This window comes from Lagenorhynchus albirostris, chromosome 4 (assembly GCF_949774975.1).
Source record: "Lagenorhynchus albirostris chromosome 4, mLagAlb1.1, whole genome shotgun sequence".
Classification (NCBI taxonomy): Eukaryota; Metazoa; Chordata; class Mammalia; order Artiodactyla; family Delphinidae; genus Lagenorhynchus; species Lagenorhynchus albirostris.
Window position 1 is genome coordinate 85,876,170 of NC_083098.1, and position 26,639 is coordinate 85,902,808.

The 26,639-nt window shown below is 45.5% G+C and overlaps 1 protein-coding gene across 8 annotated transcripts in view; it reads right to left on the reverse strand.

Moving 5' to 3' along the window:
- The window catches only part of TBC1D1 (TBC1 domain family member 1), a 225,725-nt gene that overhangs the window by 118,584 nt on the left and 80,502 nt on the right, over positions 1-26,639 (reverse strand). Inside the window, exon 1 of one of the 8 annotated variants that reach the window (XM_060148366.1) lies at positions 18,786-18,907. The exons of the other annotated variants lie outside the window; for them this stretch is intronic. Coding sequence (XP_060004349.1) covers positions 18,786-18,815 — 30 coding nt within the window. The 5' untranslated portion in view covers positions 18,816-18,907. Of the gene's footprint in view, positions 1-18,785; positions 18,908-26,639 lie in introns of those variants that run through there. 8 annotated transcript variants of the gene reach the window in all.

Genomic DNA, 26,639 nt, shown 5'->3' on the forward strand with positions numbered 1-26,639 from the left:
TTACGTTAGCCCTGCCAATGGGACAGTAGGAAAATATGACAAAATAAATACCTTTGAATTCTCATTTCAAGAAACTGTCATTTAAGCTGCAGCTCACATCTGACAAGTGCAGGCATGCAGGGCAGCCTTTACTCTAGAATCTTCTTCCATCGACTCTCCACTAGCATCTGCTGATTCTTCCAGACCCGTTCAAGCACCTCCATTCCCACGGGCCCCGGCCTGCTGTGGTAATACAGGTCACAGCACTGACATTTGGGGCTGGGAATGGGGTGTCATTTGATTCATTTCTGTGGACCCTGCAGGTTTGAGTCAGTGTTTACTAAACACACACACTTTAATGTGAGAGGCAAGTGAACGGCACTTTTCTGTTTCTCTATCTTAAAGTGTAAAATAAATAATGTAATCTAATTAACCTTAATTTAAATATATTTATTTGAAAATATGGGGCTTCCCTAGTGGCGCAGTGGTTAAGAGTCCTCCTGCTGATGCAGGGGACACGGGTTCGTGTCCCGGTCCGGGAAGATCGCACATGCTGCGGAGCGGCTGGCCCCATGAGCCAGGCCACTGAGCCAGCGCGTCCGGAGCCTGTGCTCCGCAACGGGAGAGGCCACAACAGTGAGAGGCCCGCATACCGTAAAAAAAAAAAAAAAAGAAAGAAACAAAAAATAAAATGACTATTTTCATGAACCTTACCTAATATCAGGTAGAGAAAGTGTGACACCAATATTCTATACAATCATATGCACACTGTCCGGGGAAAAGCTGAACTTCTGAGACCTTCATCGAATCAAGTAGTTTAAGTTAATATCACATCTCGGGCACTAACCCCCCACTTACGGAAGCCAACTATGTGCCAGACACCATGCTTCACACAGATTACCTCGCTGCATCCTCACACCAACCCTCTGAGGAAAACCATGCTATTTCCATTTTACAGAAACACGGAGTCTTCTGGATCAGTGTTGGGCACTGGGGCTGTCGATGAAAGTGACCATCTAAGTGGAGAAAGAAACACAGCACTTTTTAGAAAATCAGGCACTGGAGGCCACAGGAGCGGTCACCAGTGAAGGGAGGAGAGGGCAGGACAGGAGGAGAGGCTTGGAGGAGAGAAGCCCCGGGCTGAGCCTTCAAGGGGTCGAGGTTGGTCAGGAGAGGCAAGGAGGGCACTCCCCTCGCCTAGCACATGGCGGGAGGTTGACACAGGTGAGGCTGGGCCAGCAGAGTTTCCAACAGATCACATGGCTGCTGTGGAGAGAATGGGTTTGACGGACAAAACAGCAGAAGGAGGATGCTGAAGTGGGAATGGCTTAGTTCCCTGCCCTCACCCTGCTGAGAAGCTCAGTCCCAGAACCAAGGGCCTTGTCACCCCAGTGCCTGGCCCTTTTCCTCACATCAGACCGAATAAACGAATCCACGTGTGAACAAAGGAGCATCTGAGCAGGAAGAAATGACGTCCTCCGGCTAGGGCTGTGGCAATACAAATGCAGAGAAGATGATGAGGCAAAGCACAATTCCGAAGGTCAAACAGGCAAGAATTAGTAATTCACTGGGTGTGAGAGTTGACTGGTTGGATAGGAAAACCACCCACTGAGACCAAAAAAAAAATCCAGAAATCTGAATACAAATTACAATTCCCTATTCATGCATATGAGTTCTCTCTCTTTTCAAGGTCATTTTATTCCTGAAGGAAGCATGGAAATTGTGTAGGTAGCGTGCGCTGCAGCCCAGAGAACAAGTCCCCACCCCATGCACCCAGTCCATTTTGGCATTCTGGGCCAAAACTCTGACAGGTTTTTTTTAAAGTATGTATGTGTGAAGAGCTGTTATCTCTTCTACTTATTTTCAGCAAAAGAGATGCAATTTTAAACACTGCTCATCACTAAAGATCTGGAAGGGACTGCCCATGGTTATCTCTGGGTAGCAGAAATTCGGTGGTTCCTTATTTTTGCTTATCAACATGTTGTTTTTCTGTATTTACATACACTGCTTTTGCAATCTCACAAAAAGGTTAATTTTAAAAGAGTACATTTTTCTTAAACTTTAAGAAATGTTAGAGGTTACTGTCTAATTTTATTAGATAAAGCCTTCCAGGGACAAAATTATTTGGAGGAAAAATATCTTCATTTTAAACATATGATAAATTATTTTCAATGCAGAATTTCAGCATACATTTCTAAGTGACCCCAAATGCTTCACTACATAACACACAAAATTTAAGTCATGGGACACCATCTGAAAAATAAACTTCCATATCCACAGAAACTAAAAACTTCAGACGACAGTCTAAAAGCGATATTCAAAAGACTGCCCTTTTATATGCATAGGTAATTACTTAAGACAAAAATTTGTAGCTTAAATAAAAATTGTGATAATAGTAAGAACTGGCCTGTTTTATGAAGCTGACAGTTCAAACTTGAGTTTAGATAAACCATTAGCCCTCTTAGTCAGATAAATACTCTTGCTACTTCCTAGGAATTGCAGGAAAATCAACCTAATTCAAATTATAACATTTGTGAACACAGTATGGAATCACCTTGACAACATCAGTATTAATTTTTATAAACACAAAATAATTTATAGCATAGGGCTACCCTCTGCATATACGGTGCCTTTATCCAAATTACTGAAAGCCAGAAACACCTGTCCTCCCCAACCTCACAAACAAAAAGACTCTGGTATGCCAAGTGTGGGCTGGATCTCAGCCCCTGCTTGCCCTGTCGGCTGGATGCTTTTGTGCAGTATGCAACCTGCACACACTTACCTGGCAGCCCATTCACAGCCCTGTCACCCGCATCTGTGAGATCCATAGTAGTTTCCAGGAGCATGTTAGAAATTTAAACTTACTAATGCATGACTGTCCGACTTAACTGCCAGAAGGGCTTCTGCTATGGCTTATAAATATTATTTATAAACCACATTATTTACAGTTTTAAAATACTGCACCACACTAGCTTTTACAGCATTAACTGCATTCTTGAATAAAACCTATCATGTATGTTCAAGAATCCCAAATTTCATTCAGATGAGTGGTAGAAACAGGTCTTTTCTCTTGTATCATCTCAGTCCATTTTTGGAAATAAACTATACTCACCAAGTGGCCATCCCCTTTCTTTCATCTTGATCAACAAGCACATCAGAACTCTGGCCAGTAAAGGATATTAGTTAGAACTGGTCTAATCTATTTTCCACCTAACATATTTTATACTTTATGTCTACCAAGTATGACAATAACAACACTATTTGCTGGTCCCTGACTTTCTCAGAAGTCATGTTAGATAACTTCAATAAATGTTTAAAAAACTCAGACTGTATCCCAGCACAGGATACCTCAAAAGCAGAATTAAGTGGCAAATACTCTCTTCCTGAATTTAGACATGAAGGAAATCAATCAAGAAAAGTACACAAGGGGCTTCCCTGGTGGCGCAGTGGTTGAGAGTCTGCCTGCCAACGCAGGGGACACAGGTTCGTGCCCCGGTCCGGGAAGATCCCACATGCCGCAGAGCGGCTGCGCCCGTGAGCCATGGACGCTGAGCCTGCGTGTCCGGAGCCTGTGATCCGCAGCGGGAGAGGCCACAGCAGTGAGAGGCCCGCGTACCGCAAAAAAAAAAAAAAAAAAAAGAAAAAGAAAGAAAAGTACACAAGACGAAAATGAAACAGTGTAAAGTTGCACATAGAATGAAGTTGTCCAAGTGTCAATTCCTAACGGCGCCCAGCCCTCAGCTAACGGTTCTCCTCCTCCGTGACCCACTTACACTCCTGGTGTGTGAGAATGAAAATCCGATCTAGTCCAAGCACCCAACCATCCCTCCACTGGCAGTTTCTCCAAGACCAGGGACTCGTGTGTCACATTGAAGGGAATGAACTGCAGTACTCTTTAAATCACTTCCAGTTCCAAAATCCTACTATGCTATATAAATAAATTGGCTAATAGAATGAAAATACCAAAAAAATACCAACATCAGGAACATGGTGATATGTATAAAATATTATAAACTCTCAGCTGGGAAAGTACCCACAGGGTAGACCCACCCTGCCAAAGTTCATGTGAAAAAGATTTACAGATTTTAGTTGACTGTAAGCCCAGGATAAGCCAACAGAACAGCCTGGATATCAAAAGAATGAAAAAGGAAAGAAAAGCCTATGGCAGTAGGAGAAATGTCATCCTTGCGTTAAAGGGGTCACAGCCCCACCGTCCTCCCTGCCCATCATGCCACACAGCAAGTTTCATTTTCGGTTTCAGAAGACTTTAAAAGCAGAGGCAGTAAGAGTCGCAAGGTGCCTGCAGATCCACGAACGGAGGCTGGAGGACGGAGCTATGGGCTTGCAGCTCGGGCAGGGAAGACGGAGACTCACCACTGCCTTTGCAAGTCTGCCGCAGGGAAAAGGCACAGTCTCCCGTGCGCACTCGCGCGCTCTCTCTCCCTCTCTCTCTCATGGGAAGGAAAGAAGGTGAGACACAGTGAGAGAGAGTTCTGCTCAGAATACAATCTGTCTTTCCGTTTGAGCTGTGTAGAAGGCCAGGGATGTCTTGGGGACGCTGAGCCTCCCGGGAGGTGCGGGGAGCACAGCCAGGCGGCTCAGACCTCCAAGCCCCCGAGTCTAGGGCCCTCCAACAAACAGGCATCGGGACCTGCCCCCTCCAAGTGCCCCGGAGCCGCACCTCCCAACCTGTCGAGTCTGACCGTGCGGCTCCTCCTCCCCGCCCCCACTCCCCCAGGGTCCTCGACTGACTTCATCTTCATGAGACCAGATATTTTACAATCAGGAACATTCCTAGAGAACCAACACCGAAACCAAGGCTGACAAGAGATAAAGGCTCGGCTGTGCCGGCCAAGAGCTGCTTGGGAATGCGTCCAAGGCTTTGTTGTTTCTCCCATGCCAAGGGGACGGCTCACGGGCAGCGAGAAGCCTCTGTGCCTCGCTAAAACTCAACTCTGATCTCTACATTCCACCTACCAAGCAGGAACTGCAGTCTGTGAATCCAAAAGACATTTCCAAAAGTGGGACTTCATCTTGGTTTACAAGGGTAAGAGGAAAAAAATAAAATAAAGATAAGCCCTAAGGGGAGGGGAGGGATAAGGAAATCTTGTCAGGGTAATTCTCTCCTTTAGACTGTATTAGTAAAATGCACCTCCATTTCACAGGCATCTCAGCGAAGACTCTTCATAGGGTTCTGCTTTTCTCTCTACTCTATCTCCAGGGACCTCACCCACTGCCCCAAGGCCGACAAAGATAATTTAGTGTACGTCTTAGGTCTGAATTCATTCCTAAACTTGACTCAAATTTCTAATCACCTAAGAATCACCCAGACTTTGGACACCTTGACCTTAAAACATCCCAGTCAAGCTCATCCTCTTTGCCCTAAAACAGGTCTCTCTCATTTCCTTGTTTCCCAAATGCCTTCCAGGCAAGTAGTTTGAAAGCCTGGAAAGTGCCTTCTAATCTTCTCTCTTGCTCCATTTTTCAATAAGCCATCAAGGTACAGTCTCTCACTAGGAGCCCAACACCTCAAGCACTGGTCCAGGCCCGCACTTAACTCAGACCACAGCAAGACCCCCAGCCCTGCCTCTGGCTTCTCCCGGTATATAAACCCGCCCGCCCACTCTCCACTGGCAGCCTCGTCTTCCAGAAGGCCAGCTTGGATCACATCAGCCTACCACTCAACAAACTTTCTAGGGCTCCAATCACTACCAAAATACCACCTCGCAGCCTGACCTGCCGAGCCCTCCACGCGGGGGCTCCAACCACCTCTTCCCTGTGAGCCCCCTAATTCACCATCTTTGGCAGGGAGGGAGCTCCACTGAGCTCCACTCACACACATCCTGGGCTTCTGCTCATTCGGATGTCCGCCTCCATGCCTTTGCTCGTACTGCTTCTTCCGGTCAAGCATTCCTGCTCACCCCCTGGATGGGACTCTCAAAAACCGCTCATTTAATCTGTTCATTTTCTCAGGAAACAGAGCCTCAGAGGCCTGGAACAACAGGCCTCCAGTCACAGGCCAGGCTGGACAGAGCCAGACCTCCCCCCTTCAGGGCTCTTTTTCTAGACCACACCAGGTCCCCGTGATTTGCTTTTAACAGGGATGAAATAGAGACTTCGGCTTGAAATGTCCTTATTAGACTAAAACCTCTAAGCCCACCAAATTAAAAAAGAGCACAGTGCCCACATTTTTGTGACTTAGGGGATTTCTCTTAGACTCACAAGCCCCACTGGTTACACCTTCCAGTCTAACTGCTAATACCATGTGGATGTGAAGGACTCTGTTGCCCAGCCTGGGGTCTGCCCCAAGGGCTTGAGAGCAGACTCACCCTCTCCCCCAAAGAGAGGAGCCGGCAGCACTCTACTGCCTGTTTATTCAATCAAGATTAAAGCAAAAAATTGTTACATCTACAGAGCCTCGAAAAGCTGCAGAGAGAGGTGCTCCAGGACACTATATACAGGCTTTTCTTAACACCTACATCCAAACCACATCTCTGGCTCCTTTTGAGAAGGACAACATTTAAGTTAACAGTGTACAATCGGTTCTGACTATGCCTGCTGATTAAAGTCAACAGGGAGACTGTCAAGTGGGATTTACTGCATTTGGAAAATTATTACCTCTGTGTACCAGAAGACTACTCAGAGGTTGAACACCACCCCCAGCCCACTGGACTGTGGGACTTCTGTGTAAGGACCACTGCACACACCCACCTTCCCCTCCGAGAGGCAGGAATTGTGTCTTTCTCATCTGTGTCCCAAGTGTCTGGCACAGAGAAGATGCACAATCAATGTGTGGAGACTGACACTGAACTAGAAAGAGAAGCTGTATTTCTTGGCCAAAAATATCTGGAAATACCACAGGACTCCCCTAAGTAGTGTGGTAACTGCAAAATAATGAATACAGTATCGTACGTATGCTTTGGTGGTCTAGCTCATTGAGCTCTTCCCTCTGGGGGAAAAGATCCAGAGATTACAATCTCAACTAGTTTAAACACTACAGAATTCATAGAAATCAAACTCTGGTACCATGTTCTTTCAGCTACCCTAAAATTGGGTGATACTGCCTTGACTGAAACTCCAGTGTACTCTAAATTCATACATTTTCAAATGTGGGAAGAGAATCCCTTCCATTCACCTAGAAACAGTAATATGGCTATTTTGGGAACTATAAGAGGGTTCTGACCATACCAAAAGCACTAGCAAACTTCATGCTCATTATACAATTAATCTGGTAATAATCAAACACAAGGGGCCACAAACTCATTACTCATAAGCAGGTTTATGGTTTGTGTTTCTGAAGTCACATTTTACAAAATTAAAGCTCTAATATTTTAAATTTGGAAACTTACATGTGTAAGAAAACAAAAAGCCTGACACAATAGAGACCATCACAATAGCATGTGTAAATGTCTCTAAGCAAATACTGTCTCAAAGATGTTACGATTTATTTTCACCTAATGACTGATTTCCTCTGGGTCCACCCTGTGAAAAGAACTTCCCAAAAATACTCATTTGGCTGAGGCTCTGCCTTCGGCGGGCCTACAGTTATGAACTCTGCTAAACAAATAAACTTCCTTCCTATTTTTAAAGTTTTCCAAAATTGGAGAATCTACATCTTTGGTTGGCACACTATTTCCTGGACTTTAACAGCCCTGACAGTGAAGAAATTCTTCGCGGTATTTTGAGAGATGAAAAGTACTTCAGAAACAGTGCGGCAGCTGCTCCCTACCTCTATTTTAGGGAAGGGAGAGTTGTGACCCTGGGTGAGGTCACACAGGCAGCTGGTGGCAGAGGCCTGTGTAATTCTCTCTGCCCCTCTATCCCCTCATCGGATCTAAATGACTTGTGGTCTGACGAAAGCATTTTGCTCTCGTTCTGTACTCGTGAACCACGGCTTATGTTTAATTCATGAAGAATGTGATAAAACAACAGGAGAAAGTCTCAGTATCATGCTGAGTACCAAGTGATGCAAAGAGCTGCAATGCGCTCTGGACTAAGAGTCAGAACACCTTGTTTCAATCTCAGCTGTGACTTTGGGGAAACCACTTCACCTCTGGAGGACCCAATGTTATCATCTTTCAAAAGAGGGAACAGAACTAATAAGCAACTGCAAAGGTCATCTCCACCCCCTAAATGCAATGAAGAAGATGACGGTGATGGCTCACTCTTATTAAGTGTTTAATCTCAGCCAGACATTGTTCTAAGTATGTTATGTGGATAAATCCTCAACAGCCTGGAAGATGGCTCTTATCCCCAATTTTAAGGATGAACAGATTCATGCACAAACAGAAGTGACGTGTCCAAGGTGGCATCTCCACTGGGACCACATGGAAAGGGGATCTGTCCCAGGCCACTGGCTCCAGGGGCCCTCTCTTCCTTATCAGAGGTGGACAGTCTAAGATGACCACCCTGACTTGCAGTAACAGAGACATTCCACACTGAGAACAATCATCGTGATCACTCAACACGATGTTCTATGAGACCAAAGGCCCAGGGAAGTGTAACCTGAAGTGTAAGTCAAGAAATTTAATGGAAACGTACGGCTACATCCACCCCATTGCCTAGACGAGCTCACCCTAAAGACTGCTTGACAGTTTACATTCACTCACCTCATCTCATGTGACACCCAAACAGGACTACGTGCTGGGCAGCAGGGCAGAGATCACCACTCCCATGGCATCGAGCCAAGGCTAAACAGCAACACAGGCAAACCTGGGCCTCCAACCCATGCCTTTAACTTCCCGTCTGGTGTCCCGTCGCAGGCTGGAGGAGATGCCACTGTGGCAGGATGCTCTGGAATAATTCCTAACATAAAGAGCACTCTCCAGAGAAGCTGAATAACTACAAAACGGTTCCATGGTGCTTGCAAAAGAACATCAGATAATGAGTGATAATTCTCTAAAGCTCAAAACTCAAGTCAACAAGAAAATTGAAAACTCAGCCTCAAGGTCACCTCAAAACTGACCTCTTTCAGTCTTTCATTTAATTGCCCTAACGTTCCCCAATTTTGACCCATCTTCAATTATCTATTGGTGATTTTCCTCTTATTTCCTGTTTTCTTCCCTCCCTAACCAAGAACACCATGAAATTCGGGCATTCAAAAAATATGAGCTCCTTCTTGAATAGCTTCAATCTTATACACCTATTTTTAAAAGCAGCCAATTTGAACGTTTTTTACCTCTCACCAATGGGAGAAAAAAAAGTTCAGTCTTTCAGTGGGAAAGGGTATTTTTCTAAGTTCTGACCACCCTTGTTTCAAATCCTGAACATGTGTTGTAATCCACTTATTACAGAGGTAGCATAGGTACAACAGATAAAACATGAATTCAGAACCAGACAGTTCAAGCTTTAATCTTAATAGCTAAGACAAGTGACAAGTTGCCTAACTTCTGTGAACTTCAGTTTCTTCATACATCTTTCCCAAAAAAGGAGGGAAGGAATAATACCACTATTTCCAGGATTACTTGGAAGCTGACTACTCCCAAAACAATGGCTGGCACATATTAACTGCTCAAAAATGTAATCATCTCTTCCTTTCCACGGTTGCGTCAACACTATAAATCCACTCTGCAAGTGACATTTCTCTGAGAAAACTCACTCTCCCTTACTGGAGGAGAATAGATGCGGTGCACACACCTGCTTCATCTCCCACAGGATGCCCTCCTGGGGACAGGAGCCCAGTACTGGGGGAGCTATGTCAACACACTGGACTTTGGCAACTTGCACTCTCTTGAAATACTCAGGCCCTGGTTTCTTCCTACACACAGTTCACACAACTACCAGGCCTCCCAGGCTCTTGAGCAGTTATGACAATGACACCCTTCATGTGTCATGTCAGAGAATCTCCATCCACGCCAACAGACTACTCACTTCATGCTTCCTTCCTTTGCCTTTTTCCTTGCAGGCCCCTTGACCTACTCTGAAATGCACATGCATAAAGTCAGGTGACTAAATAAAATATTCTTAACTACAACCTATTGATAGACATGCATACTTTTGGTTTTAGTAAAATAATTTAGAGAGAAAAGTACAAGCAAATCAGCAAGGCAACATTAACAAGGTGTGCAAAACCCAGGGGTCCGGGACCTTGGGTTTAGTTCTGCCCCAACTAGCTATATGATCTATATTGTCACCTAATTGCCCTGAGTCTCAGTTTCCTCATGTAGAAAAGAGAATTATATTCTGGTTACACTAGAATGACCACCACGCCACAATTACCAACAGGTGTGTCCATGCCCTAGGGTGTGCTGGGATGAAACAAAGCGTTGCTCTTAATTCTGAATCTCCCTGTATCTGGGTAGTTTACTTAATGTGACATGCCGTCCTTAAGGGTTAAAAAATCATTCGTCTCAAAAGAAAGGCGAACAGAGTTAGAGAGCAACCCTGAATAATTCCAAAACATGCTAGAAAACTACCAAGAGTATATCCTAACTATTCTTTTTCATAATCTATCACATCGATGACCTACAACTCAATCATCTTTCTTTAAAGACTTAGCTCAGGGTCTTCCCTGGTGGTCCAGTGGGAAAGACTCCGCACTCCCAATGCAGGGGACCCAGGTTTGATCCCTGGTAGGGGAACTAGATCCCGTACGCATGCCGCAACTAAGACCCGGCGTGGCCAAAACAAATAAATAAATAAATAAAGACTGAGTTCAGATATCCTCTCCTCTAAAGTCTCCCCAGACTCCCCAGCTGAGTGACCCCCTGTGTATACAACTGTATTATTGCACTAAATTAAATTATCTTCACAGGGGCCCGCTCCCTGATAAATTGCAAGCTGCTCAAAGGCTGAGCCTGTCCTACTCTTCTCTGGATCCACAGCACTTACCACCACGCATTCAAAAAGAACCACGGACTTAAACTGCAAACTCAACCACATTTTAAATAGTTTACATTTGCAGATGCTCTTCATAATTTCTTAAGCAAATTTTTACATTATTTTATTTTAAAATAGGGCCTATAAAAAAGAGATAAATACAGAACACATTATTAATTTTATAGGTGAGAAAGGCTCAGCAGTTAACTTAGCCCAGCTCAACCAAAGTGAACAAGCCCTGTGAGTCTAATCCCATCGTAACACGTGACAGATATAAAAATAATCTGCATAAGTACCAAAGGTCATGAAAACTAAGAAAATTCTTTTTCATCACATCTTTCTTATAAATCTAACAAACAGTATAGACTGCTGGTTCATCACTCTTCCAATAGCAAATACAGAGGTAACAGAAATAATGGAAAAATGAAAGGTACTTAAGTCTAGGTTCACAAATATAACCAAATAATTTTTCCCTTTTCTATAACTTTTATAAATGTTCCTGAATACCAATACATATATTATGAAATAAGATTCAAAAAGACTAATTTATTATTTCTACTCTTTAAAAGTTATCAAAAGAAAGGAAGGGCTCCACATCACATATCATTAGGGAAATGCAAATTAAAGCAACAATGAGATACCGTTACACACCTATTCAAATGGCCACAATCTGGAACACTGACAACACCAAATGCTGACGAGGATGTGGAGCAATAGGAACTCTCATTCATTGCTGGGAGAAACGCAAAAGGGTGCGGCCACTCCGGAAAACACTTTGGCAGCTTCTTACAAAGCTAAACTTACTCTCACCATATGATCCCACAATCGTTCTCCCTGATGTTTACCCAAAGGAGTTGAAAACGTATGTCCACACAAAAACCCACACAAGGATGTTTATAGCCGCTGTATTCATAACAGTCAAAACTTGGAAGCAACTGAAATGTCCTTCTGTAGATGAATAGATAAACTGTGGTCCATCCAGACGATGGGATATTATTCAGTGCTAAAAAGAAATGAGTGATCCAGCCATGAAAGGCACTGGAGAAACTTAAATGTACATTACTAAGTGAAGGAAGCCAATCTGAAAAGGATACATACTTTATGATTCCAACTATATGACATTCTGGAAAAGGCAAAACTATAAAGATCAGCGGTTGCCAGGGGTTGGAAGAAGGAAGGGACGAATAGGCAGAGCACAGAGAATTTTTAGGGCAGGGAAACTATTCGGTGTGATATTACAGATACATGCCATTACACATTTGTCCAAATGCATGGAATGTACAACGCCAATAAAACACAGTGTAAAACATGGACTTTGGGTGATAATGATGTGTCAATGCAAGTTCATCAATTGTGACTAATGTACCACACTGACTGGGGATACTGATGACAGGGGAGGCTCTTCCAAGTGTGGGAACCGAGGCTGCATGGGAAATCTCTGTACCTTCTGCTCAATTTTTCGATAAACCTAAAATTGCTCAAACAATAAAGTCCATTTAAAAACAGAAACGGGGCAATTTGAGTCTATTTTTCAATAGTAATCTGATGCCTAGTCTATTATAATGTCCTAATGGTATTTGGGGCAAAGTTAAATATCCTGAAAAAGAGGAAAGGCCATCAAAGTATTTTTTAAATTTGATAAGCTGAATAGCTAATACCTAAAATGTTCAAATTTTTTAAACAGTGCAAGAGTATGCAATACAAATTTTTCCTTTCACTCCTATTCTCCAAACACCCAATTTTCAAGGTTGTTGATTTTTTTTTTAAGTTTTATTTCATGGGACACTATTTCTACTATTGTCCTCCCAGACACAAGTGACTATTCTGAAATCATGGCATTTGTTCTAAAAAATATGAGCAGCTCCCATGTCTAATAGTAGGTATAACAGAAAATATTTAAACTGAGAACCTTGCTCCTCAAAGTGTGGTCCCCAGACTGGCAGCATTAGCATCATCACCTGTGAGCTTGTTGGAAATGCAGAATTTTGAGTTCCATCCCACACCTACTAAAGTAGAACTACGTTTTAACAAGATGAAGCGATCTGTATGCACTGGTATACATGACAACGCCACCTCTCTTTTCATAGAGCTTACAGGCTAAGGAGGTAAAATATTCAAATAACTGCAACGAAGGATACACAGGATAGACGACGCAGCTACAAGAGTTTGCGGAGAGATCAGCTTTGGCCCCTAAGGGGTCTCCACTGCCCCAAGATAAAATGCCAGCTCCTGTGAAGGGGTCTGTGTGCCGTGCACACCCTCGTCCCAGCACATCCGTTCAGCTCACCCTCTGCTACCCCCTACAGCAGATTTCCTGCCAGCCTGACCAACAGCCCGTCACTGAGGTTCCTCAACACGCCTGCAGGCCTCTGCATGTGCTACCCCGGCACACCCTGCCCCTCCCTGGCTACCTCCTCCTTGGCCACCTTCCGGGAAGGGGCAGGAGCCCCTCCAGCCTCTCCCATGGCACAGCCCAGCTAGCTGATGTCTACCCTCCCCTGCCAGAGGAGCTCCTCCAGGGCAGAGGAAATGCCTAGGGGTTATTTTCTTCCCAGTTTAGTATGCTCATCCAATCGGTGAATGAAGGAACGAGAGATGCTTCAGGGAAGGGATGAAGATGAGAAGGGCTTAGTCAGTCAGAAATGGAAGATCACTGCAGAGGCACATTTAGGCTAAGATCGGATTAGCAAATCTGTCTCAGAAGAACAAACTATAATTTGCTTTTTTCTCATTATGAGATCTGCTCCAGGCAGTGTTCCGTTGTGGATTAGGTGGGGTTTCTACCCCTGCTTTTCTCCATTCTCTACTCGTAAAACCAATCTGTGCCCGAATTACTGTCACTCTAAGCAACTCGAGCTCCCGAAGCGCAGAGAGAGGCTGCTGCCACTACCCAACAAGCACCCCACAGGAGCGCCGCTGCAATCTTGGTTGGGGCTACACCAGCTCCACTTAGCAGACGCAGCAAATTTTTCAAATTCAAGGAGTGGTTTGACTACGACAAGTTCTTCCCTCTTCATTCAACTCAAACATGTACTAATTAAAAGTAATATAAGTCTACAGACAAAAAAAATGTTAATACATATTTTAAAATTTTCTATCACAACCTAGGACACAACCTCAGCAACAAACCGACATCAGACTGACTTGAAGCAAGACAACAGAACTACCACCTACATACTAGCTACAGGCAGATTCACACCTTCAGGAAGACTGCTGTGCGCTAACAGGCAAAATAAGTCCAACTGGTCAGAGGCACCCAAGGTGGGCTGATCCAGTCTGCAGGAAACCTCAAAGGTAAGTAAATAAGCCCAAAGCCAGGACACAAGTGTGCCTGCAAGCTGTGGTTAGAGGCAGCTGAGCAAAGGACAAACTGTGCTTGTATTCAACACAGAAGAAGCAGTTGGTTACTCGGTCATTTGCACCAGGCTCAGACGCTGGGTCACAATCATTTCATATGTATCTGAGGTAGCACTACCACCTCCTGCCTGACCACACCAGCCTCCTAAGCGGTGCCCTTGGCTTCCACCCAAAGCAGACATCACTCCTCGCTTTCAAGCCCACAGCACTTACAAGCAAACCCCACACAGTGCCTGCAGAGCCTGGCCCAGATCAGCCCTCCCCGACTCAGGGCCCAGCTCTCTGGTCCCAGCTCTCCGCGCTTCGCCTGCCTTCTTCCTGCTGCTCTACCAGGCCCACCTCCAAGCCTGTTCCCTGCTGCTCCCTCCCCCCGGAACATCTTCAGGGCCCTCTCACCGCTCCAGTGAAAAGCCACCTTCCTGCCACCCAGGACCCACGCACTCTCAACCGAACCACCCTGCTAACTTCCCTTCCTAATACTCACCACCATCTGCAATTACCTTGCTTAGGCTTGTTTCTTTCTTCACCGTCTCTCCCACCTCGAATTTGAACGCCATGAAAACAGGCACCTGGTCTGCCTGTTCACTGCTCAACTCCAGCTCCTCAAACAGTACCCGGCAAATAGTAGGTACTCAATAACTGTATCCGTGTTGAACACATTTGTTAAATAACTTGTTGAATGAATAATGGCTATAAAACCCATGTTTTAAGCAAAGCCAAAATATGAAAAACCTGGTTTTACATAAAATATTAATCAGTGATTGAGTACAAGTTTACAAAAGGACTCCTTCCCTAATGCATTTTTAAATATTTGGCTTAAAAAGCTTCAGTGTGCACATTTTTAAAATATTTATTTATTTGGCTGCGCCGGGTCTTGGTTGAGGCACGCGGGATCTTCGTTGCGGCATGTGGGATCGATTTCCCTGACCGGGGATCAAACCCGGGCCCCCTGCATTGGGAGCACAAGTCTTAACCAGTGGACCATCAGGGAAGGCCCGCACATTTTTAAAAGATAAACCTTTGGCACAAAATGAACTAACTCCTTCAGGGCATGAACAGTGCCTGGTACACAGAAGGCACCCACTAAATACCTGCTGAATACATATGTAAGCACTGGAAAATAGCTTAATACGAGGCATGAGCTATATGAAACTGGACTTGGATTTGAGAACACAGTAAATTTAGCTATATTTAGGTCCCATTTTCCATTTCATCTGATGAACTGACACAGATATTTTTAAAATCCACTAATTTGAGATACTAGCAGTAATGTTAGCCATCATCTTTACAGGCGGGTGCAGATCCTAGGACATTCAGAAAGTTACCTGGCAGTTCTGTTGCTGTTAGTCTTCACCAATACGTAAGTGGCGGCATAGAAACGATCAACAGAAATACTCAGAACCGCCAGGGATGTCTGTGGACTTAGTATTAAAATCACAAACCGTGAGAAACTTGTTTTTATTTATACACTGTAATCTACGTAAAAACTCCACTGTTGGGACTTCCCCGGTGGCGCAGTGGTTAAGAATCCGCCTGCCAATGCAGGGAACAGGGGTTCCCAGCCCTGGTCTAGGAAGATCCCACATGCCGCGAAGCAACTAAGCCTGTGCGCCACGACTACTGAGCCCACGCTCTAGAGCCCTCAAGCCACAACTACTGAGCCCACGTGCCACAACTACTGAAGCCCATGCGCCTAGAGCCCGTGCTCCCCAACAAGAGAAGCCACGGCAATGAGAAGCCCTCACACTGCAATGAAGAGTAGCCCCCGCTTGCCACAACTAGAGAAAGCCCGTGCGCAGCAACGAACACCCAACACAGCCATAAATAAATAGATAAATTTATTTAAAAAAAAAACAGGGCTTCCCTGGTGGCGCAGTGGTTGAGAGTATGCCTGCCGATGCAGGGGACACGGGTTCGTGCCCCGGTCCGGAAAGATCCCACATGCCCGTGAGCCATGGCCGCTGAGCCTGCGCGTCCGGAGCCTGTGCTCCGCAACGGGAGAGGCCACAACAGTGAGAGGCCCGCATACCGCAAAAAAACAAACAAACAAACAAAAAAAACAAAAAACAAACTCCAGTGTCCCCAGTGAAAGACTAATCAAGAAACCGCACCTATATAAGCCTGGCCTCATTTTAATATAATGCACACCTGCCTTAATGTTCCAGAACACATCTAATTTTAAAAAGTGTATCTTAATTTTTCCCTTAACAGATAATCTCTTTGAAATAAAATTCTTCCTTATTTTGGCTTTATTCTTACACCATGAAATTACATGTTCAGTATTCACACACTACTAATGCATCACCCAAGAAAAACAAGTTAATGTTCAGGTAACCACCTGCATCAAGTGACACCCACTCCCTTTCTTCCCTAACAGGTGCTGGGCTGCAGTTTACAAAGGTCAAAGCAGGAATTTGATGTGCAAGTGTTTGTGTGAGGTGTGTGCTCATATGCGTTTATGTGTTCTTGAAGGGTCATTCTAAAATCTAATATAAATGCACTTTGGGAGTATGCAGTTCTGTGTATTATCTGTGCCTCTTGTTTATACTTTTAAAACATTTCCTCGTCTAAAATGCAAAGTGTGTTAATGACTTGTCTCTGAACTGAACACCAAACAGGTTCCACAGAAAGCCACTCTTACAAGCTATAACCCCAAGAAATGAACTTTCAAAGAGTACCTTCATATTCTAAAAGCTCTCACAGAATAACACACTGTCTACAAAAATCAATTACAGGATGTAATTTCCAATAGCACAACACCTAGAAAAAATGAAATACAAAAGAACTACACTTTTTAAAATTATGCTGACAACTGACATAACTTTACTGGAAAAACATTTCATAGTTTTTTGTTGTTGTTCTGTAGTTTAAACAAATTTGGAATAACATGATTCAGAACTCAGATCAAGTTATCAACATGTTCATTTTTTACATGAGCTTTTCAAAAGTATTGCCAGTTGCAGAAAGCTGACAATCCTTGATTTCTTTTTTAAGTAAGGCTTTGGCTTGCTGTTTTCACTGTCACCTCTGTAGGCCAATGTAAACAGAAGTCCACCTCACTCCTATAAGTGAAAAGGATCTTATTAAATATGTTTTAGGAAAGTAAATAAAACTATAAAACTACTAGCAGTAAGGTTTTCTTAGATTTACCTCTTGATTTTCGAATAAAACAACACAATGAGTCTATTTTTTTCCTCCTTTTGGCCTTGCAGTGTATAACAAAAGGAGACTCAAATCCTCAACCGAGTAATATACACACCCTGAATTACTTTTTAAACTATATAACATTCTTAAATTTTAGCATTATTTATAAAAGCCAATTAGCTATCACTTCAAGCCATAAAACCTGGGCATTATTAATTTTTCTTCAGTTCAAAACTACCTTATAACAACTCACAACCTGTTTGAAAGTCACTTCACTTTACTACTAGCTATGTCTCAGGGAGTGAAGATTCTGGTGAGGATGGGTAGTGCCCGTTTAGTAACTAGTGTTATCCGGTTTCTGTGTCTCCAGTTTATTACCACTTAAATGATAGGCAAAGCTTTATCTGTCTCATAAATAGGTATTTATAAAAATGTACTTTAACACTCCAAAAGCGCTGCATCATAACTAGAGATACCACCTATTATTTGTAAAGGGTCACAGAACGGCTAACAGGTTCTCCCATTATGAGTTTTTTGCTCAACCAACCTGCCATACACCAAGAGCGAGCTCTGCGAAGGGGCTGGCAAAGAGAGGAGCCTGTGGGGCGCGAGGAGGGTGCCCCATTAACCCGCCGACCTGTGGAAGCTTTGAGAGCTGCATCATTCAAAACACACAAACACCTGGTACTCCGGGAGGATATTATTCTATTACTGCCTTCTCAAACTGATGAGAACTCTAGAAATCCACTCCAATCCCTTCATTTTTGCGATAGCAGAATTGGCCCGGACACGTAACGCTTAGTGATTCTGAAGGCGCCAACGTTCTGAAAATAAACTTTCAGGAAATAGAAAGAACTTACGTTTAAAATTCAGACTCCGTGCTCGCTTCGGCAGCACATGTACTAAAATTCAGACTCCAAAACTTGCCCCTGGAAACCAGCGAGTTAAAAACAAAAGACAGACATCCTCTAAGCGCACCAAGTTCAGCCTTCGGGAATCCTCAGGGCACTATCCCAGACAACCGAGCACAAACCTGTACCCGGGAGGCTGACGCGCGAGGTCCCGCCGCCGAGAAACACCTCGCGGTGAATCCGCGGCGTGAGGGTGGGGGGACTTCGGGAGCCGGAGAAGCCCACGCGCCCTGCGTCGAGCCTCACTCTCCCCACCTGTGAAATGGGCGTGACGCCACTGGCCCGTTCGCCCCACGGGGAAGAAAGGCTAATGAATGAGAACCACCTGGTGAACGGCCCGGGCCGCCTTGGCCGCTCTCCGGCAGCGGTCCTCAGGCAGCGGGGCGTCCTCGGGCAGCGGGGCGCCCCCGCCGCGGTCGGATTCCCCCCCAAGGCCGCGGGCGCTCTCCGTGCTCCGGACTCCCCGCGGCCCGACGGTTACCAAGGTTCCCCAAGCCGCGCCTGCCCGGACGCCGGCTCCCGGGCCGTCAGCTACTGTAAAGGGCGCCGTCCCGACCCGGCCCCGACGCCGCCTACCTTGGCCACCCAGCTGAACAATGGTGACATCGCGGGCCGGGCGGAGGCTCGTCGCCCGCAGCTCCGGCTCACTCTCGCCGCCGGCCCGAGGGGCGGCGGGCAGCCGGGGGCGGGCTCGGGGCGCGGCGGGGCCCGGGCATGGCTCCCCCCGCGGCGGCGGCGGCGGCGGCGGCGGCGGCGGCGGCGGCGGCGGCGGCGGCGGCGGCGGCGGCGGCGGCGGCGGCGGCGGCGGCGGCGGCGGCGGCGGCGGCGGGCGGCGGCGGGCTCCTCCCCGCTCGTCACTGCCCCGAGAGGTCGCGCCCGCAGGGCTGCCCGGCCGAGAAAGGGAAGTGGGTGGGGAGAGTGGGGGAGGGGAGCGGAGGGGAGGGAGCGCGGCCGACCCCGCCCCCACCCCGCCCACCCCCCACGCTCGGCTCGCGGCGGGAAGTTGGGACCCGCGGGGGTCGCCCTCCTTCGGGACGCCCCCGGCTGCGCGGCTACTGGGGGAGGAGTCGTAAGCCCTAAGGGCTAGGGACGCGGCTTTCTAGGCCTCTGGGGTCCGTTTCGCCCAACTTTCAGAAAACTAAGAATTCCTCTCCTTGAGGTTCGGTAAAAGCCCCAGAGTTGGAGCGAACACAAAGCCCGCCCAGCGTTCCAGGGGTTACTGTCGCCCCCGCAGCGTTTCTTCCTAAACGCTCCGGATTGCTGGTAACAAAAGGGCTAGTGTTCCCCTAACTCCTAATACCTTTATATAATCAAAGGTGGTTTTCTTGGAGCCAGAAAACTCAGCTGTTGAGACTAGAAAAGGGGCGGTGGAAAAAGAACCTTCAGTTCCTGCCAGCTGGGAGGTTTCAGCAACGTGAGAAATGTTGGTTTCACCAGTTTTCTTCTCTCCCAAGGCAAGATGATAAGCAGTGTAGTCAGTTTATAGCTACAGAGGTTAAGCTGAGTTTCGAACTCAGACACCCAAGAGTTGCACTTTGGAAAAATAAAAAAAGGCCAAAGGACACATTAATAACCAATGTGTAAATATATGTGTCATGTGGGAGCCACTCACTGAGTTCCTCAAGCCAAATAGCCACCCTAACCCCATAATTTTGCTTCTTTCCTCTTGTCATATTAATTGTGCCTTATCTTCATGACAGGCCAGTAGGACATTTTAATGAAGTTCCCCAAATGCCTGGCATCTGAGTTAGGTGGGTATATTCGTTATCTATTGCTGCATAACAAATTACCCCAAAACTATGAAGCTGGAAACAACTGTTTCTGTGGGTCAAAAATCCGGGGAGTATCTTAGCTGGTCCCTCTGACTCAAGGTCTGTTAGCCGGGGCTGCAGTCATCTCCAGACTGGGACTGAAGGACCCACTTTCAAGCTCATGGTTGTTCCCAGGATTCAGTTCCTTGCAGGCTCTTGGACTTCAGGCCTCAGTTTCTTCCTGCAGCATGTGGATCTGCCCATAGGGCTGCTCACAATATGGCAGCCTGCATCCCCTAGCACAAGTGATCCAAGAAAAAGCACGTGTCCAAGAAGGAAGTCAATGGTTTTATAAACTAATCTCAGAAGTGACATCCCAAGACTTCTGCCACATTCAGTCTAGTCCACACTCAAGGTGAGGGGATTACACAAGGACATAAATACCAAGAGAGGACCATGGTGGAGGGAGGGGTGTCATCTTTTTTTCTCCTCCCAGGTAGGGTACATGGGAACAAGATAAATGATAAAGGCATGGTGAAAGTCAAGAGTGATAGCATTCTAACAAAGCCTACCTGGGTACTCGAAAAGGGCCTTCAGAGCATCTTAGGGAAGTGCTATTCTTTCATTCTTTTCAGCAGTGATGTTCCCAAAAGAAATTAAGAGGTGGAAAATGGGAGTGCATTTGCAGCCATTTAACCAAATCTTTCTCTGTTATCACATTACTTCCCCAAGCAAGCGGAAGAGATAGAGGCTGAGAGCTCCCTCAAAGTAAGAGCCTTTATGGCCACTACAGCCTCGCTACTCAAAGTGTGATTCATGGACCAGCTGCCTTGGCATCACCTGGCAATTGTTAGAAATGCAGACTCTCAGACCCTGCCCTAATACCCCGTCCTACGGAGTCAGAACCTTCATTTTACCATGACTTCAGGTGGCTAGGATATACATAAAGTTTGAAATGCACTAGTATATGAGATCCACTGACATTGGCCTTAAAACAATGTAACAGACCAACAGCCCCTTGAGAGAACAGCTAAAACTGTCCTTCGTCCTTGCGATGGCGTGAACTAGCTCAGCAGAGGGAGACCTGGAGAACTACGGGGAAGCAACACCGTTGTGATGGGAGTGGCTGGGCAGCTGAGGACCAGGCATGATAAGCTGGACGGTTGACAAATGTCATCACACACCATCACTCCAATCCCTAGCCTGAGCTCTACGAAAATGCCCAGGACTGAGAAGCAACTCAGGGGAAAGGATGAGGGGAACCCGAAATGGACTACAGAAACCTGAATTACCTCCAACTGACTGAGATAAACTTTCTACTTCTTCAGCAGGAGGTAAGAAGGCAAAAAAGAAAAATTACATTAAATTTAGAAGGAAAATTACACTTCTTGCACACAAAAAAAGGTTAAGACTAAATCCTGAATATGACACTTAAAATATGACAGGTGAAGTAGGGACATCCAGGCTTCATTGTTTTAACCTGGACCCCTGGACTTCCCTGGTGGCACAGTGGTTAAGAATCCTCCTGCCAATGCAGAGGACACGGGTTTGAGCCCTGGTCTGGGAAGATCCCACATGCCGCGGAGCAACTAAGCCCGTGTGCCACAACTACTGAACCTGCGCTCTAGAGCCCGCGAGCCACAACTATGGAGCCCATGTGCCACAACTACTGAAGTCTGTGCGCCTAGAGCCTGTGCTCCACAACAAGAGAAGCCAAGCCACCGCAATGACCGCAATGAAGGGTAGCCCACGCTTGTCGCAATTAGAGAAAACCCGGTGCACAGCAATGAAGACCCAATGCAGCCAAAAATTAATTAATTAATTATTAAATAACTAAACCTGGACCCAATTCTCCATGTATATACACATCAGTGTGGAGTCTCCTGCAGTTTCTGGTTTGCACTTGCCTAAACCTTACATGATTTTAGACTAAGGTCTCCATCTCCATCTGCTCCAGGTCTCCCTGCCTGATCTGGGCAGAATCACTCATTTAATGGGAAAGTAAGAACCTTTCGAGTGGGTGGACTTGATAGTAACGTATGGGGCTCTAACACTAAATATTACATGAAAGTTCTTCATTCCCTGCCAACATGTAGCTTGCCAACAGAAATTCTGTTGTAATCTGGAAGTTCATTAAAGGGAAACTTTTACATCAGACAATCTAACAGATCTCACATTCAAAACAATTTTCCTTAAAATCTATTTCTCCCATCTGAAAAATGTATCCTTCTCTAAGAAACTGTATATTTCCCCAGGGAAGGACCGTACAGTCATGGGTAATTTTCAATAGCTCCCCATTGATTCTTTTTCAGCCAGCATCAAGAACGCTTACAGACAGAATAATCATTGCTCAAAGATGCTGATGGCTCCCAGCCCTGATTTTCTATCAGAGTTACCTGTGATGACAAGGTGAGTGGGTGAGGAAGGAGGGCAGATGATATGGCTGCTCTGTGGCAGGGTGGAATGCTCAGAGACCTCAAAGAGCAGGTAGGTCATATAAATGTGTGCAGAGGGCCAGGTGTGAGACAATAAGGAATGAATGAACTGTGGCATCTTGGAGAATGCATGCTCAATTATTAAAACACTCCACCCAGCCAAGCAAAATGTGTGAGCTTGGAGGAGTGTGTATCGTGTGTGTGTGCGTGTGTGTGTGTGTGAGAGAGAGAGAGAGAGAGAGAGAGAGAGAGAGAGATTCTGATTATCAGCCAGGATTGAGAACCACTTGCATAGTTCTAGATCCCTTGTTTAAAAAAAAAAAAAACAGCTGCTCTGTGGAGAGCAATAGGCCTATCTGAATAGGACTGCAGAGATCTAAATAAGTAGGATCTACAGAAAATCTGAGACTAAGTAACTTTAAAAGGAAGCTTTAATGTCTCACCATCAGTTTTCCTGAGACATTAAAGGAGGACTAAAAAGGGGGGTCAACCCAGGAACTGGAAGAGGTGCTCATCTACTAAGCCTGACCATAACTCCCGAATAAATCTGACACTCCTGCCCTTCTGTGTTCCTCCTTTGAAGAGGAGCAAGGGTCAAGAACAGTAATACCTCCTGAGAGTTCAGGAGATGCTGACAGGCTGCTCTCCACCAACTGAAATGTGGAGGGCGCAGAGGTAGGAAGCATGACCTCACTCTGCAGCCTGTTCCTCCCCACCACAAGACCTGGTTAAAAATAGAACCATTGTGACACCAACTCCACAAGGAAACTGGACTTGGTTTCAAGTGAATCACAACCACTTGGTAACTAGGATTCTAACAGCAGTTACAATGTGTTTTGTTTTGGCTTTTCTTCCCACATCACCATGCTATTCTGGGACACCAGCTAAATGTCCTACAATTCAACTCAATTCTGACACTATCTACCTGGAGATTGTATCAGATCCCAAAGAATATGGGCTCAGTCCTACAAGACTGCCCTCCCTCCCAACTTCAGACACCAATCCCAAGTCCAGGGTGTCACCTGTGCCTCTGACCAACTGGTTCCAACGACCCCATCCTTGGCTTCAATTAATTTGCTAGAGTAGCTCACAGAACTCAGGGAAACGTTTTACTTACTAGATCACCAGTTTATTATAAAAGGATATAACTCAGGAACAGCAGAATGAAAGATGCACAGGGCAAGTTATGGGGAACAAGGTGCGGCGGGGGGAACATGCTCTTTCTCAAATACCTCTCCTCAAATCCACCTGTTTACCAACCCCAAAGCTCTCCAAACCCCATCCTTTTGGGTTTTTATGGAGGCTTCATACATAGGCATGATTGATTACATCATTGGCCTTTGGCAATTGAACTCACTCTCCCGCCCCTCTCCCTTCCTCCGGGTTCAGGGGGTGGGACTGAAGGTTTCAACCCTCTAATCACAAGGTTGGTTCCCGTAGCAACCAACCTGCATGCTAAAGAGACCTAGGGGCTTTCCAAAAGTCAACTGATTAACATAACAAAAGACACCTCCATTGTTCTCTTCGCAGGAAATTCCAAGGGTTTTAGGAGCTCTGTTTTGGGGGGGGGGGAAAGGGGGACAAAGCCCAAAAATATATTTCCTGTTGTAAATCACGATATCACAGCAACTGGTCAAGAATCTACTCAGTTCGTGAATATTCATTAGCACCTATTGTGTAAAGCAAACACGTGTCCTAGCAAGGAATAGCAAAGATGATCATCCCTGAAGCATAGGCACACAGCGTAGCAGGGAAGAGTGAAAAGTGCCAAGAGAAGCTCCACCGAGTCCCAAAGGAACGAAAGATAACTTCCGGCGGCAAAGGAAGAGCCGGCATCCTGGCTGGAAGACATCAGGACTTTTACAGATGGAGATGAGGGAGCGGGGTTTCCAGGAGGAAGGACCAGCTGGCGTGAAGGATTGGTGCTCATCTCTGAAAATCAAGCCTTACCAGGACAGATAGAATAGAAATCGAGCTCACATTGCAGAGACAGCATTTTAGTAAATGGTAGTTTGGGGGTGTGCAGTCATCCTCACTGGCATAAAAATTTGTTTCCAGAAAAAAAATATATATTTTAATATTTATTTGGTTGCACCGGGTCTTAGTTGCGGCAGGCAGGCTCCTCAGCTGTGTCATGAGAACTCTTAGTTGCGGCATGCACGTGGGATCTAGTTCCCTTACCAAGGTTCGAACCCTGGACCCCTGCATTGGGAGCACGGAGTCTTATCCACTGCGCCACGAGGGAAGTCCCCAGAAAAAATATTTGCTGAGATACTATCAAATCCAAAAAAGTCATGAAAAAAGTCCCTCTGTATGAATTGAAAACATATGTCTATGAAAACAATTGTAATGAATGTTCACAATAGCATTATTCATAATGGCTAAAAAGTGGAAACAACCCAAATGTCCATCGACTGATGAATGGATAGTGTACCCACACAACAGAATATTATTTGGTCATAAAAAGTGATAAAGTACCAATGCATGCTACAACGTAAATGGACCTTGAAAACATTATGCTAAGAGAAAGAAGCCAGACACAAAATACCATATATTGTATAGTTCCATTTATAAGAAATGTCCAGAATAGACAAATCAAAAGAGACAGAAAGATTCGTAGTTTCCAGGGACTGGGGAGCAGGAAACATGGAGAGTGACTGCTAAAGAGTATGAGGTTTCTTTTAGAGGTGATGAAAATATTTTGGAATTAGATAGTGGTTATGTTATGGTTACACAACTTTGTGGATATACTAAACCCCCAAATTTCATGGCATGTGACTTATATCTCAATTTTTAAAATCCCTCTATGTGATGATGGTTTAATGACTTTACATAAATTATCTCCCTAAGCTTGTATAATAATGGAACCCACACTTCAAAGGGCTAGTTTCAGGATTAAATGGGATGCATATAAAGCACTCAGACTGAATCCTTGCACACAGTAGGTGCTTAGGAAATGTTAGCAGATGTTAGCTATAGGAGGAGGAGGAGGACGAGGAGGGGGAGGGGAAGAAGAAGAAGGAGGAGAAGAAGGAGGGGGAGGGGAGGGGGAGGGGAGGAGGATGGGAAGGGGAGGGGAGGGGGAGGGGGAGGAGGAGGAGGAGAAGAAGAAACTTCAGTAGCAGCAGTAGCAGTGATTGTCGTAGGTTAATGATGGGTATGTGTGACGGTTAATCTTCATGTGTCACTAAGGGCTGCCCAGATAGCTGGTCAACATTATTTCTGGTGTGTCTGTGAGGGTGTCTCTGGAAGAGATTAGCATTTGAACTGGTCAACTGAGTAAAGAAGATCACGCTCATCAATGTTTGGTGGACATTATCCCATCCATTGAGGTTCTGAATAGAACAAAAAGGTGGAGGAAGAGAGAAAGCTCTCTCTCTCTCTCTCTCTCTCTCTCTCTCTCTCTCTCTCTCTCTCTCTCTCTCGTTCTGCTTGAGCTGAGACCGCCATCTTCTCCTGCCATCAGAGATCAGTGCTGCTGGTTCTCAGGCCTTTAGACTCAGACCAGGACTTACACCATCAGCCCTCCCGATTCTCAAGCCTTCAGACTTATACTGAAATACACCACTGGCTTTCCTGGTTCTCCAGCTTGCAGATGGCAGATCATGGGACTTCTTGGTCTCCATAACCACATGAGCCAATTACTATAATAAATCTCCTCTTACATATCTCTCTCTAATATATCCTATTGGTTCTGATTTTCTGGAGACCCCTAATACAGTATGACTATTGTAAATACAGAAACAGAACAGAAGTGATGGGCTGGAGATCTCAAGTTCATGGCTGGGTTTATAGACAAACAGTTGAGAGCAAAGAAGAGATTGTGCGTTAGCCAAAACTAATTCTGGCACGGGTGGGCCCCCTGACATATCTCAGTATTTTCCTCTCCCTTTTTATGGGTTGCTATCTCTAGCGGTATGACTGTGCTCCATTTGTTACTTTCGTTCTATAAGCCATGCCATGAATCACCCAAGTTTCGCTGGTAAATTCCTGTCATTCTGGGCAGAGACTTGGTGTGCACAAGCATTACTAGCCTGTCACACTTTCAGAGAGTTCCGATATTCCTCACTAAGAAATGGATCCTGCTCATTCACACTGCTCATCTCGCTTTTCTCTTCCCCACACATACTGTGTCTCATTACCTGTCTACATCTCTTGCTTTCTCTCAAGCACACACTTGTACTCATATTTTAAATGATGCCAGATTCAAAATGGAGTCTTTGGGTGGCAAGACTATTTGAAGA